Genomic DNA, 15,911 nt, shown 5'->3' with positions numbered 1-15,911 from the left:
AGGTACCGGAGTCTGAGTCATGTTGGGTACACAAGGGAGTGCATCAGGGTCCCTTGGCTTGTGAGTGGCAGAGACCCAAGAACAAGGGTGTTTAGTCATTGTTTTAATTCGGGAGGTTATGTATGGAAGGCGGTGTATGGGACAGATTGGGGGAGGGGCGCACACACACAACCAGCTGGGATTCTGGATTGTGACAAAATCCCCTGTCCCATCAGTTGAAGCGAAGACGTGGGGGCTCAGTGCAATGAGCAACTTCCCCCAAGGCCAGCGTGTCCTCTGCATTCAGAGATGCGGCCTCATCTTTCTCCAGCGTGGGCTGAGGTCCCAAACTTCCCTCTGATGGACACAGGTCCTTTTCTTTATCCAAATAGTCGTGGCAGCTGGGGAATGGCTTGAGAGTAGTGTTTCAGCTCAAGCCGGCCAGCCTCTGGAACTAGGACCCAGCCCCAAGGTGTCCAGTGGTAACCAGGTGGGATGCATGCTGGGTGAGCCCCAGCAGTGTCTGCTTCAGGCCCGGCTGGATCCAGGAGATCTGATGATTTCTTCAAGGACCCAGTCTTTCTCTCCTTCTTCCTCAGTCTCTCATAGCTTCTGTCTCAAGCAAGTACTGCTTAACCAGCACCTTATAAATGTACTACAACCGACAAGGGTCAAGGGTCAGGGGGTGGAGGCTGGGGAGTGGGAGTGGGGTGGTTGTTCCTTTCCTGACCTTGCCAATGGTTTAAATGTTGGGTCATACCATAGTGGTCCAGAGCATCCTTTCTGCAGGGAGAGGAGAGGTCTACAAGGATGCTGGCGATAATGGTAGAGTGAGCTGTTACCAGACAAGAGAGTGCTTAACCACAGTGTCGCTGGCCTGGCTGTCTAGGCCTCACCCTGGTGCCAGGAGATGCATGTCCGCATGTTGCTGAGTACTATGGCTCTGGGCAGCTGTTCTCCATGATGCTGATGACTCAGGTCCCATGGGTTCCAATAGGGCTCTGGGTCAGTACTTGAGGAACTCAAGAAGGCTGACCGAGGAACGCAGTCCTGGTGGCAGAAGGGAGCTGAGTCCCAGTGGTCTGATGGTCAGCTGTAATGAGTGACAGACACTCTAGGCATGGTGTCCCATACTAGAGTGCTCGACAGACGTCTTAGACCACTACCACCAACAGTGACCTCCTGCTGCCTATGTGGGAGCCAAGGCTCAGCAAGGATAGAACACGTGCCCTGAGCCACTCAGCAACCCCTGCTTCCCACTATAGCACTGGGCTCCCAAGCTGGGCCTGCTGGTGTTGACCATGGGCTGTGTGCTTTTCTTGGGGCTGGCTCCTTTGCCTCCCACACAGCACCAGATTCCACAGGACTTACTCAGGCTGCCGACCACGAGGCCCAGATTAGCGCTGACATATCCCTCCTCGTCACAGAGGCCTGCAGGACAGATGGCTTCATTTCTCACTCCTTGTCTGTGGGGCCCCACCAAGACCAAAGGAGGTCATCTCTTTTGCTTAATATATATGAGACCATTTGTCACAATTCTGGCCTGAGCCTCCATGGCTCACTCCAGGTAGGTGTAAGAGACCAGCTTTGAGGGAGAAGTTCCAGCCTCCAGCTTCAGGCCCAGTAGGGAGAATGAGACTAAAGACTCTGGGGCATAGAACCTTCTCTGGAGGACAGCTATGCTGCAGTTGAAGATCCCCGTGGTTAGGTGTGTGGTGCACCCCCATCTTAATGTATTTGGAGCAACCCAGCAGGCACCTGTGGTAGTGCTGGGCATGGCAGACAGTGGGACCTTAGGATTGGGTCAGATTCAAAGCTGACCCTGACTCTTGCCAGCTGTGGATGCTCTCCAAGTCCCTTAGCCCTGTGTGTCTCAGCATTGTCAGCTGTAAAACAGAGACTGCCATTTCTGCCCCATGGGGCTGTGGAGTGGCAACCCATTCATTCTCTGTTGGTGGGTAGCACATTACCCAATGTCTATTGCATTCAAGGAAAACTGCATCACCTCATATGGTTCTGTAGGTAGCCTAGGCTCAGCAGGGTGGTCCTAGCTTGGAGACTTCCATGACAAATTGGTTTACATCACTGGGGGTGGGGGGAGGGCGACTAAAGTGACCTTGGAGATAGCTCAGCACAGTGCTGGCTAGCAGTGGTTGGTGGCCAGAGCAGCTTCTTGCTCCTGATGGCTGGTCCCTAAGGACAGTGAACCATGTCCAAGCATTTCAGGAGACCCATGTGGAAGCTGCAGGCTTGGTGTGTGTGAGATCTTATGTCACTCTGCTGCCACTCTGTGGGTCAAGGGCAGGTGCAGGAGCTATGACCCTTGATAGCAGCTCGGCTGTGCCTTGGGGTCACCCAGGCTGATGTAGTCACTCAGGCTTGACAGGCTTGGTGGAGTGTGTGAGGCCAGCTTCTAGTACACGTACAGGGTAGATGTTCTGTCAACAACAGTGGTCATGAAGGAAGGATACCTCAGCCACTGACACCCAGTGCCACATGACCCAGATGTCCAACTGCTCATATTTGGGGGAGCACTCCAGGATGCTGTTCTGGTCAGCTGCCTCAGCTCTCCTTGGCCTATCCAGAACATGCCAGGCAAGGCTATGGTGAGCATTTAGCTGTAAGAACTGGGTAGAGTAAGAATTGAGTGGACCAACAGCTCCAGACAGGACTTTGTGAGTGGCCCTCTCAGCCTGCCTTTGCCTCCCATGGAGTCACTGGCTCCAATTCTAGGATCAGACAGTTAGAGAGAGTGTGGAGCGTGTGTCCCTGAGGAGTCCCACAGTTAGTCTCAGAGGCTGCCTGCTGCCTGAAGCACCAGTCGACCTGTGGAGGGTTTGCTGGGCCTGAACCTCCACTGGTAGTTTTCTTATATCTGAAGAGCTTGGCCTGTTAAGTGTGCAGGCTTCCGGCTTGTGGCTTGTTGAAAGACCTGCCAGGCCTGTGCCTAGCCAGCTGTGTTGGGCGACAGCACAGTTCAGGCAGGACAAAGTGTAACTCTGCCTTCCAGCCCTCCCCAGTCTCCCGGTAGGTCACTGCCTACTCACATACCTGGTCCTTCCGGGAAGGCCAAGAGAGTGCAGATGTAGACCCAAACAAACATTTCCCCCCCTGTTTTTCTCTTGATCAAAATGCAGCAGGAAGAGGGCTTTCTCCACTTAGCACACACAGTGAATGCCATCCCAAGCAGTCTTTCTTCAGACTGCAAACTGGAACAGCCAGCCCTAGTGGCACCTCCTTTGAATCCTAGCATTTGGGAGGTGCTGCCAGGAGGGTTAGGGATTTGAGGTCAGTTTGGGCTACATATGAGATCCTGCATCAAACACACACACACACACACACACACACACACACACCTCTAAAAGGCTCAGTGAGATTAAAAACTTCAGCCCAGGCCCTGCCCAGGCCACACAGGAGAAGAGTGAGTTGGGTCCTGGCTTGGAGGTGACCCTCTACACTTGTCCCGTGGATAAGAGAGCCTCACTGCTGTCCTTCCTTCCTTCCTTCCTTCCTTTCTTCCTTCCTTCCTTCCTTCCTTCCTTCCTTCCTTCCTTCCTTCCTTCCTTTCCATCTTCCCGATCCAATGAGATCAGGGACCTATGTGCTGCTTCCTTGCTGAGAGCTACCAGATGCCCTTTCTGCAGGCTGGTCCCACAGAGGTTACCTCTGCTGCGATGCTCTAGGACTGCCTGAGGGTCCCAAGACCATTGTGGAGATTTTGCTGGGCTGGCTGGTGTTCTGCCCAGAGGCTGTGTGGTGAGCTGAAACCCTAGCCTTCTTTTCTCTGAGATCAGGACATCAAAAGGGCTGTGACCCACAGGTGTCCTGGTGGCCATTCCTTGGAGGGCCCTAAAGCCTGCAGCCATTTTGCTCCCAATTCTCTTGGACTCAGAGGGTGGCGCAGGGCAGGCATTTGTGCCCTGTCCCTAACAGTGAACCTGTGCCGTCAGCCTGCAGGTGTCTGTGGAGACCTTCCTCAATGCTCTGCTCTTATCTCCCCTCTGTGCAAAGCCTCAGTGGTAGACCTGCGCCTTCCAGATCCACTCTCCAGCATGCCTTTGTGACTCCCAGGGGAGAGAGGAGGTGGACAGCCACGCTCTCCTGTCACACCACCGTCTGTCTTGTCCCCAAGTGTCCACTGCGCTCTTAGCTATGAAATCAGGCCAGCCACCCCCCACGCTTCCCTGCACCGGCTCAGCAGTGTGAACTGCAGACACCAGAAATTTCCAGCTCTAAAGGCTCCAAGCCGTGTCCTGTGCAGGCAGCTGGGGGTCTGAAGGAGAGGGACAGAAAGCTAAGAGTTGACAAGGTGTAGCCTGCACCCCACCCCCACCCCAGCACACTAGGGCATAGGAGGGACATGTTAGCTCATTTGCTTATTCATCCCTCGATTATTTATCGAGTACCTGGTGTGTGCCCAGCAGTGTTCTAGGTGACATGGCATAGCTGTGAACCGGGGAAGCAGTTGGGTGTGTGTGTGTGTGTGTGTGTGTGTGTGTGTGTGTGTGTGTGTGTGTAGGAGGGCAAGGGGGTGACCACAAACAAAGCAGGGCTTCTACTTCTAGGAAGTCAGGGTGGACGTGCCTCCCATTGCTCTTCCTCTGCATAGCTATGACCTTGGATGGGACATAATAAACAAACCTGGGAGATTCTGGAAGGTGGCAAGAAGCCAGGAGCCTGGATGGAGGAGGAGCACTCCCAGAGTTGGAGCTGATGGAGTTGACGACACAGACATGTCAGAAGGCACAGACAGAATGACAGCCGAGGATCAGGAAGGGTCACAGTCTTGACCACTTCTCCTGTGACTGTGACAAACCGGCGAAAAGAACCCAAGGGAGGAAGGGCTTGTTTCACAGCTTGGAGGCACAGCCCATCTTGGGAAGTCGAGGCAGCTGGAGCTGGAAGCAGCTGGCCACATCACACCCACAGTTGGAAAGAGGAGAGGATGAATGCTCGCTCGGATCACTCACTCTCCCCTGCCTGTGCTGTCCAGGACTTAAGCCTAGGAGTGGGGCCACCACTTCAAGGCCGGGTCTTCCACCTCCAGTGACTTAACCAACATAGCTCCTCACAGGGGCATCCGGGACTGGACAAGGCCCCACGGATGGCCCTACATCCTTGTTTCCTAGGAGATTCCAGGTCCCGTCCCCTTGACAACTAACACGCTCTCACCATCTAGCTGCTAAAGGGAACTAAAACTTTAATTCTCCTGCTCCAGGAGATCCCTGTGGTTCCCCACCCTGGGCAGCACAGATGGAGCTGGGATGTTAACACGGCAGACCTGACTGAGGACCCCGCTTCCCCTCCTACTGGGTGGTGCCAGAATAGGGAGCCCCACTCCCCAGTTGGTAGCAAGCTCTCCCACTCAGTGAAGTGAAGATGCTGTGGGGACTCCCCCAGACATAACAAACGCCCCCCAGAGGCACCAGTGGGGAGCCAGGGATTTTGCCGGGTTACCCAATGGTGATGAGACCATCTTCCTCATGGAGTCACCGAGGGCAATGAGGAACAAGGTGACACACTCCTGCTCATCTCTGCCAGGATGTGTTAGTGAGAAGCCAGAGGGCTGGTCTCTGCCCAGCAGAAGTCAGGAACCATTACCACTTTGAATGACAGTGGTACCTAGTGGGAAACTTGGATTCTTATGCCTACTTGCTAGTTAACAGGTGGGGTCTCTCATCTTCCATGCCAGAATGTGATCAAAGGAAGCCAGCCAAAGCAGAAGAATTAAATAAGACCCAGGATCTCAGCAGAAAGGCCCCAAATGAGACAGATAAGATGGCTCACCCCTATAATCCCAGAATTTGGGGAGGCACAGGCAGAAGGATCAATGCGAGTTTAAAGCTAGCCTGAGCTACATGGTGCATACAGGTCAGTCAAGACTGCTGGTTAAGGCTGTCTCAAGCAAACACACACATACTCAGACACCCAGGACCTGTTTATAGACCATCTCATCTAAGAACAGCTGGGAGCATAATGTTAAAGTTAGCATGCCAAGACAGACTACATCCTGGACCATTACCAGATTCCAAGTGTTAAAAAATAATAGAAAGAAAAGGAAACCATATCAAGTGTGTCTTCTAGCTACAATAAAATCAAACGAAGATGGAGAAAAATCAGGGAACACTTATAAACTAAAGAAAACACTTCTCAAGAGTCCCTGCGCCACAGGAGGGGCCTCAAGAAAAACCTTAAAGTACACTGAAATGAAAAAAAAAATACATCTCAAAAACCTGTAAAGCTAAAGTAGCACTGAGAGGGAAAAGATACTCCTTATCAGAGAGAAAGAGTGAGACTGGAGGGGTAGCTCAGTGGCTAAGAGTGCTTGCTGCTCAGTCATGAGGACCAGAGTTCAAATCCAAGCTCCTACATATATAACCCCAGCTCTGAGTGGGGTAGAGACAGTAAGATCTCTGGACTTCCAATCTAGCCATGAAAGCACAAGGCACATGTTCAAGGAAGGCTTCTGCCTCACAGGAATAGACGAAGAGTGAGAAAGGGGGATACCTAATGTCTCCTCTTCACTGTGTGCACACTCAGGTGCATGAGCCCCGGCACACATGTGCACGTGCAGTGCATGCACACTGACATGGGTACACATGTGAGTGGTCAAATAAATAAATCTTTTTGAAAAGAGGGAAAATGTTTTTAACCAGTAATGAAAGCTTTTCACTCCAAGGTTGTAGGGTGAAAAATGGAGCAAAATAACTCTAAAAACAAATGAAAGAAAGATAAGAGCAGAAATCAGCAAAATTGAAAATGAACAAGAGCGACAAAAAAGTAGAGAAAGATCAATGAAGCGAAAAATCTGCTTTTTAGAAAATATGACAAATAAAACCGACAGACCTTTAGCATTTTCAAAACTAAAATGAAGTACAGCCACAACAGACCCTGAGGACATGAAAAGCATAGTAAGGGCACATTACAAATGTCTCAGGACACATGAACGTGACAATTGGATGGAACAAAGCAGTTCTTCTAAAAGCACAGACCAGTATTCCTCACCCAGCAGGAAAAAAAGTCGTCTGGATATCCCAGTAACTACTAAGGAAATTGAAATAATAGTTTTTAAATGTTCAAAAAGAAATCTCCAAGCCCACATGATCTTACTAGGACACCTTGCCAAATATTTTTTAAAAAATTAATAACTATTATCTGCCAGATAATAGAAGATGAGAGAACATTTAGCAATTTATTTCATGAGGTTAGTGTTATTCTGATATTAAAACCAGACAAAGACAAATAGTTATCTTGAATATAGTTTCAAAAATTCTCCACAAAAGACTAGCAAACTGGAATCTGGAATGTGTGAGAGAAAGTGTATACCATGCTGAGGAAAGTTACCCAGTGATGAAGATTTTGAAACTCACTCAGTACCATATCCCACACTAGCAGCCAAAAGAAGGAATATCACATGATTATATCAACTGATACAGAAAAATTACCTGAGTGAGTTCATGCGCTTAGAAAATCTCCAATAAGCCAGGCGTGGTGGTGCATGCCTTTAATCCCAGCACTCAGGAGGCAGAGGCAGGTGGATCACTGTGAGTTCAAGGCCAGCCTGCTCTACAAAGGGAGTCCAGTATAGCCAAGGCTACACAGATAAACCCTATCTTGAAAAAAAAAAAAACCTCCAAGAAAATAAAGATGATTAGGAATTCTGACTCGAGAACAAAAAGACTGATCAGCACCTGTAGACAGCATTGAAATGATGTTGAGATATTTTCTCTGTGATGTTAAGAAGACCACTGTTACTCAGCTGCAAGTCCTGGATAGCACAACTGGGTATAAAAGCAACAAAAGCCATACAGATGAGAAAGGAGGAAACAAACCATACCTATGTACAGAAAATAATTTTCTGTGCAGAAATAGCCAAAGAACATACCAAAAGCCTCTCAGTCTGGATCAGTGAGTTCAGCACAGCCTTAGGCCATAAAGAGAAAACACAGAGTTGGTATTATCTCTATAAGCTTACAAGGAAAATTTGGACAAAAAGTAAAAACAATGATATTTTTACTACAAAGAAAAATTAAATGTATAGGCTTTAGACCAACAAAACATTTCTAAAGCTCATATACTAAACACTGAAAAACATCAAAGAAAAAGAAATCACTGATCTTAATAGTAGATCATGGATCAAAACAATCATCATGAGGTCCATAGAAATTCTCAAAGTGGAATACAAGTTTAATATGATTCTTATCAAAATTTCAATTAAGACTTATTGTAGTGAAAAGTTTAGAATGTGGGTTTCTCTTAAAATCATAAAAATATTATGAAAATATGTTTTTTTAAATCCTAGGACTGCTCCAAAACAGCTGACTATGATTGCCTCATGCTCTAGCAGAGGTGTGGCTTTGCCAACTGCCGGTAGTTTCTGCAATTGTGTGACACCTGTAATTCTGGGGACTTTTCAGAGGGTATATAAATGCTAAGGCCCTGAGAGTGTGGGTTGTTTGTTGGTTGCTGTTGGTTGCAGTTTGTTAAGTAGTTGTGTGCAAAGACGAAACAAGAAGAAGAAAGTGAAAATCAAATTTGTCCCAAGGAGCTCGATGCCTCTAATCAGCAGGAGGTTGTAAAATTGTGAGCTTTTAAACACCATTCTAGTTCCCAAATAATGACATGGAAACCTTTATATGTATTAACAATAGCTTTAGGCACTATAGCTGGGCAGATACTCAGCTGTTCTAACCCGGCTATGCTGGCCTGACCTACTTCCCAGGAATGTGCCACATTACCTGCCATCTTAATAGTCTCACCCTGGCTGCTCCTGTTCCATCTGTGTCCCCATGGCAACTCCATCATGACGACCCTCTTCTTTCCCTCTCTCCACCTGGGATGTCACCACTAGGACTGGAAGTCCTGCCTAAACTCTCCTGCCCAGCTACAGGCTGATCAACTTCTTTATTAACCAATCAGAGGTGCTGGATAACAATTTTTACATAACCTTGAGACCAGAGATGCTTCATAGAAATGACAGTGCCGGGCTGGTGAGGTAGCTCAGAGGCTAAGAGCACTGGCTGCTCTTCCAAAGGTCCTGAGTTCAATTCCCAGCAACCACATGGTGGCTCACAACCATCTATAATGAGATCTAGTGCCCTCTTCTGGAGTGCAGATGTACATACAGGCAGAACACTGTATACATAATCAACAAATAAATTTTAGAAAAAAAGAAAAAAGAAAAGAAATGACAAGTGCCCATGTCTGACTGCAACCAGATCTCTGGGCCCAGAAACCAGCATCTGAATACACAGTGGACAAGACCATCCCAACAGGAAGCAGCCTACAGATAATATCTCCTCCTTTCCTCTCTATCTTTTTTTCTCTCCTATCTAGTGTTAAGGGGTTGAAAGGGTGGAAAATAATGGAAGAAAGAAGAACCCACAAAGTAACAAAATGCCGGCCGCAACTTATACATATAGACAGAATATCTTAAAATGCAGATGGGAATCCAAAAGAGGCCAAATAGCTAAAAATAATTTTTCAAGAGGGAGAAAGTAAGGTGACTCAGTCTATCCAATTTCAAGACCCAGTACAGACTGATATTAGTGGGGGGATGGTGGCTAGACACATCCATCAATGGGACAGAACAAAGGGACCCAAGGGCATCTCAAACAAATGTCCACCTAATTTTTGACAAAGGAACTAATCAGTTCATGGAGTGAGGATAAACTTTTCCACAAACAGTGCTGGAGCTATTGGATACTCATAACAGAAAAACAGCCTTCATCTAAATTCTCCATTAAAACAGATCACAGACGTAAGCTTAAGATGTGACATTTAAAAAGTTTTAGAAAAACATAGGAGGAAAACCTTTGGGAATGAAGGCTCAGCAAATGTTTTTAGATTTCACATCAAAAGCATAAAAGAGAAAAAAAATCAATCAGATTTCATCAACATTGATCACCTTTGTTCTGTGAATCACCTAGTAAGAGGCCGGAAAGACATGCTATGACTATAAAGAATGTCTTTAAACCACACATCTGACAAAGGGCTAACAACTGACGTGGTGTGTTTGGAGGCTAATGTGTACAGCCTTGCTAGAGGCTACACCCTTGAGGGCAGGCTCTGAGGTTCTGTAGCATTATCCTGCTTCCAGTGCTTCTCTCTGCTTTGTGCTTATGGTTGAGGATATACGCTCTTGGCTTCCTGCTTCTGGCACTAGGCCTGCTGCTTGCTGCCATGCCTTTATCCTGCTATGAGGGAGCCGTAAGCCAAAATAAACTCTCTCTTCCTTACATTGCCTTTGGTCATGGCGTTCTGTCACAGCAACAGAAAAGCAACTAACCCACTTAGAGCATATAAAGAACTGAACTCTGAAAACAAAGAGGATGGCGAGAACAACAAAACCTCCCCCATTAAAAAGTGAGCTGTTAAGAAGGTATACAGATCGCAAACAAGCAAATAAAAAGTTCAACACCTTTAACCATTAGGAAAAGCACATTGAAGCCACAATGAGCTAGAACATTGTGTCTCTTAGACCAGCTAAAATAACAGATACTGAGCCAATCAATTGCTGCTGGGGTGTGGAGACACACATCCAGCAAGACAAAGAAGAAAACTATTGATGGATGCAGCTTGAGTTCTCCCAAGAGAACTGCTAAGTGAAAAAAGCCAGTCTAGATGGGCAAGCTGTATGATTCCACCTATATCAACTTCTGGAAATTTCAAGATTCTAGAAATGAAGAGCAGATTAGTGGTTGCCAAGGACCAGAGGCTGTCAGGGAGAAAGTGCTCTAAAATGGCAGCAGAAGGGATCTACTGTGCTCTGTAGGGTGATTGTGACTAGTGAGTACCTTGGTCCTGATACCGTACCCCCAGTTGCACTCATTTTATGTTGTGTTGTAATTGACAGAGGCTGGCTAAAGATAATACAACTCCTCCCATCTCGCCATGTGTATTATAGCTTCATTTGAACTTATAAGTATCTCAAAATTGTAATTAATTTAAACTTAAAGTATGATTAAAGAAGGAAAAAGTTCGATGAAAATTATAGGGTGTGATGAGGACCGAGGTTTTAATTAGAGACAGTGAGTGGGGGCCGAGGAGGTGATACTGGAGGTGAGACATAAACAGCTGGGCTGGAAGCCTGGGAAAAGCTTGGACAGTAGAGTCTCAGGTCCCTGGGTGGAAGGAGTAGGGTGGGACAGGAGCCTTGGTGTTTTGAGAACAAAAGAGGCTGGATGGTGGCTGGAGTGTGTGATGCTAAACTAGGCCAGGGCAAGGCTTCTTTTGAATGAGTGTCCTGCATGAACAACAGTTGGAGTGTGGATATGGCCTACAGGTCAGCCTCCTTGTGTCTGCTTCACTCCATCTGTATAGTCTTAGCTCCATCCTTACACACTAGACTCTGCCTTTACACGCTAGGCTCCATCCTCATAGCCTTGGCTCCATCCTTACACCCTAGGCTCCACCCTTGCACATTAGGCTCCACCCTTACAGCCTAGGTTCTATCCTTACACCCTAGGCTCCACCCTTACACCCTACACTCCATCCTTACACCCTAGGCTCCATCCTTACACCCTAGGCTCCATCCTTACACCCTAGGCTCCATCCTTACACCCTAGGCTCCATCCTTACACCCTACGCTCCATCCTTACACCCTAGGCTCCATCCTTACACCCTACGCTCCATCCTTACACCCTAGGCTCCATCCTTACACCCTACACTCCATCCTTACACCCTACACTCCATCCTTACACCCTAGGCTCCATCTTTACACCCTAGGCTCCATCCTTACACCCTACACTCCATCCTTACACCCTGGGCTCCACCCTTACACCTTGGGCTCCATCCTTACACCCTAGGCTCCACCCCTACAGCTTTGGGTCCTCCCTGTCCTCATTAAGCTTCAATTGCTGTGATAAAACACTATGACCAAGAGCAAATTGGGAGGAAAGAGTTTATTTCACCTTACACTTCCAGGAAAGGGTTCATCACTAAGAGAAGTCAGGACAGGAACTCAAACAGAGCTGGAACTGGAGGCAGAAGCTAAAGAAGAAGCCATGGTAGAGTGCTGCTTACTGGCTTGCTCCTTGGGGATTGCTCAGCCTTCTTTTTTATACCATCCACAAATGTCTTAACTTATGTCAAGCTGACAATAAACTAGACAAGACTGTCCCTAGGGCCTAGGCTCCATCCCTTCAGCCTTTTTGCTTTGCTCAGACCTCTGCCTGCACACTTCTTTATCTTCTGCCTGGGACCATCCAGGGTGGGAATAAAGGCTTAGTTAAAGCTAACATTTCTGGCCGTAAGGAACAAAAATTGACCTGAAAACTAAACTAACTTATGAGAAGGAAGGTGTTTACATAGATAAACAAATAAGGTCTTCTGTTGCCAGTGGCAGAAAACCAATGCAAAATGGCTGATGGGGGGAAAAATCCAAAGAAAAGTATCTGTGTTCCTATGAGTGAGAACAGCGAGGAGAATGACGTCAGCTCTTTGATGCCTCTGCTTTCTCTTGGGCCAGTTTAAGCCTCAGGTTGGGTGGTGTCAAGATGGTCCCCGGCCGTTCTTGGCAGCCAGCTCACCTGCTCAGCAGCCCAGGGGAGATATAGGCTCTTCTTCTCCATGGTTCCAGCCAAAGTTCTGAGACGGTGTCAGAGCCACCCAAACTATGTGGCCCAAGAGGATGCAAGTACTGTTGTCAGAAACAGGGATGGATGCTGGGCAGGCAAACCAACACACTCCAAAAATTCTCCGAACAAGCCTGCTTCTTCATCCTCCACCTCAGGTTGTGCGTTTCCATCGCGAGACATCCCTGGCAAAGCTGGCGTTTCAGCGCCATTGCTCAGGAGAGAGCACTTGATTGGATCAGCTTTGGCCCTGGTCCTGGTCCAGTCATCTACAATCTCTACCCCACCCACACCCCGTGTGTGTGTGTGTGTGTGCGCGCGCGCGCTCGCGCGCGCGCCCCCCCACGCCCATGCACACTTATCACATTAAACACTTTAATGGGCACACAAGTCCTTGGAGAGGTTGACACCTTAAAAATGTCTATTATAGACACTCCAGGCTTCTAGAAGATCTAAATTAGCTCCAAAAGATGTGAGGAACCTATTAGTGAGTTAGGTATAGACTGAAATAGATGATTATTGAAGATCCTTTTGAGAAAGGCTGAATGCACAGACTTTTCCCTTGCTTTCCTTCTGGGGTTCACCAGGGCTGCCCTGATAACAGAGGACTAGGGGGTGATGGTATTCAGAGCCCTACAGGTAGGCTGTAGCAGGTGGAAGCCTGGAGCTCTCTGGTACTGTAGTTCTGGCAGAGCAGAAATGAGCCCATGAAATGAGATCAGAAGAGATCAGCAGCTTGTATGGAAATCAGGCCAGTAGGACCAGAGCCAGGTAGGCTCCCTGCTCCTGGCACTAAACATGAGTATACAATCCAGATTAGAGGAATCAGGCAGGAGGCCATTTCTAGAACTGAATCTGGCTTTGGGTGAGTTCAACACACTCATTAGGTAGGGCAGCCAAACATTCTAAATACAGGAGGAAAGATGCAGAGCAGACAGCCAAGCAGGACATCGGAACCTCATCTCCCAGAGGGAGGGATTGTAGACTGAGTCATAAAGAAGTGGGCATAAGAATGCCTGTCCCAAGTAGTGACAGTGAGCCTTTCCCAAGTATCTCCATCTGTCACCCACTACTCTGGTGTATTTCAAGGATCACTTCCTTTAATTCCTACAACCATGCTGTCCACAAGACTGGGCGTGAGGAGTGCACGGCACAGAGGTCAAGTGTATTTCCCAGGGGTACATAAGAGCAAAGATAATTTTAACCTTCATGCTAAACATGCCTGCCTCCTCCAGTATCTCCAGGCATCCTCACTCCAGCATCCCTGCCTCCCACAGTATGCCCATGTACTCTGCTACCTCATGCCTTCATAGCTTTGCATGTACTGTCCTCCTCCTGGGTTGTTCTCTGATTAGGACTTCTTCTTCCCAGGACCAACATGGCCATTACTGGTTCCTGGATAATTGTCCCTGAGTCTCTCTGTCCCCTTGCTTGCTCTTATTGTAATGGCTAAGTAATGTGTCTTTGTCACAATGTGAAGACCATTGTCATTCTCCCAGATCAAAGTGGAGTGGGAACCAAGCCTTAGGGCCTGTAGCTGTACCAGGTAGACAAATGGTGCATGGATGACACCCCTGCCCACTCTCACTGTGGCATCTCTCTCTCTCTTGGTCTCTTGGCAGCTTGGCCTGGGGTTCATTTACCTGCTGTATGGCGGCGTCCGTCACTACGCTCAACTCCTACACCAAGACAGTCATTGAGTTCCGGCACAAACGCAAGGTCTTTGAGCAGGGCTACGGGGAGGAGCCGACCTTCATAGATCCTGAGGCCATCAAATACTTCCGGGAGAGGTCAGTGCATACATGGTCACCTGTAGTCGGGGTTAGGAATTTGAAGCCCAGGGCATGACCTCAGTAGCCTAAAGACCCCACTCAAGACTGGAGCATATGGTCTAACTGAGGTAATCCTTAGAGCTGGGACAAGTTGAGTAAGATAGAGCACGGACTTTTGGATTTGGGGGGCATCAGATGTTTTGTGTCATAAAACTGCTTAGGAATTATGTGACCAGATTATGGGAGACTCAAAAAGGAACAACATTTGAGTGGTAGCCATTCAGCTCTAGGCTATTTCAACTGCAATCAGAAAAAGGCTTTAACCATGGCTTCCTTCTTGAGTAGTGTGAAAGGATCCAGTAGGGTTGGTGGTGGTCACTGGAAGTTGGTGACTTCTCAAGGTCAGGGACAAACCCTGATCACCTATGTCTTCAGAAGTGACCCGAGGACAATGTAGGTGGCAACAACTAGTCCATGGGTGGCTAGATAGGTAAGTGGGTGAACTGATGGGTGATAGAGCCCTTGGATGACTAGATAGGCAGTTGAGTGGTTAGAATATGGTGAATGAGTAGATGGCTGAGTAGCAGATAGTCAAATGGGTGAATGAGAATGTGGACGGATAAGTGACTGGGTGGGTAGACAAGGGAGCTGATAGGTGAATAGACAGATGGATAGGTAGTTAGGGGTTGGAGAGGTACACAGGTGAATGTGAGGGTGGATGGATGGTTGGGTAGGTAAGTTGTTGGGTGAGTAGGTAGGTGGATAAATAGATAGATAGATTGGTCGATGAGATAGATGGATAGGAGGGAGGACGACAGGGTGGGATAGGCAGGCAGATGGGTAGGGGATGGATGTCAGGATTTTTGAGGCAGAGGCGCCTCACATCCTGGTCACATACAGCCCGTCCCACCTGAGCGCCTACACTGTAGGGGGCTAAGAATTTAGGCCTAGGGTCTCCACTCTCAGCATTTTCTCTAAGTCCTTCTGCCACCCCACCCCTTGCGCCGGGGATGGAACCCAAGGTCTCATTTATGCTACTACTGCCCTCCCACTGAGCTTTGCCACAGCCCAGGCCACCTTCCCCTAAGTGGAATCCTAGACAGGGCCAGCTAGCTATGGCTGTCTCACATAGCAGTGCCAAGTTCTGTGTCTAGGTATCTGACAGGATGCTTGTGATCTCCCAGTGAGCACCATTGCCTTCTTTTGATAGATGGGGAAAATGAGCCCCAGAGATGTGAAGGCAGTTATTTAAACCTTCACAGTAAGTAGGAAATGGGCCCTGGTCTGGGCCTTTTCAGATCTGGCCATGTCCCTGAGGATCAGGCCACTCAGTGGGAAGAAGTAGCCTCTGCCCCAAACCCAAGCATCTGCTTGTGTCTGCACAGCTTTCTGAAACAATATGCCTATCTTCCCAGTGCTACGGACAGTGTGTGTTGGGGGCGGTCCTTACCATAGGTGTGCGGGAATGTGTTTCAGGGTAAAGGCTCTATCTCACTCAAGAGTCAGCCTTCTCAAGTGAGGAAGCTGACAGCAATGGCAGATAAAGGCCTGGGCCTCCAACCATAGCAGACACCGAGCTTGCTCT

The 15,911-nt window shown here is 48.2% G+C and overlaps 1 protein-coding gene across 1 annotated transcript in view; it reads left to right on the top strand.

Annotated features, from left to right (window-relative positions):
• Gsg1l (GSG1 like) overlaps window positions 1–15,911 on the top strand; it is a 193,994-nt gene that overhangs the window by 156,732 nt on the left and 21,351 nt on the right. Inside the window, exon 5 of the mRNA XM_051145202.1 lies at window positions 14,177–14,344. Coding sequence (XP_051001159.1) covers window positions 14,177–14,344 — 168 coding nt within the window. The remainder of the gene's footprint in view (window positions 1–14,176; window positions 14,345–15,911) is intronic.

The sequence above is a fragment of the Acomys russatus genome, chromosome 5, assembly GCF_903995435.1.
Source record: "Acomys russatus chromosome 5, mAcoRus1.1, whole genome shotgun sequence".
Taxonomy (NCBI): domain Eukaryota; kingdom Metazoa; phylum Chordata; class Mammalia; order Rodentia; family Muridae; genus Acomys; species Acomys russatus.
The sequence above is the reverse complement of the archived record's forward strand: the minus strand, read 5'-3'. Positions and strand labels throughout refer to the sequence as shown.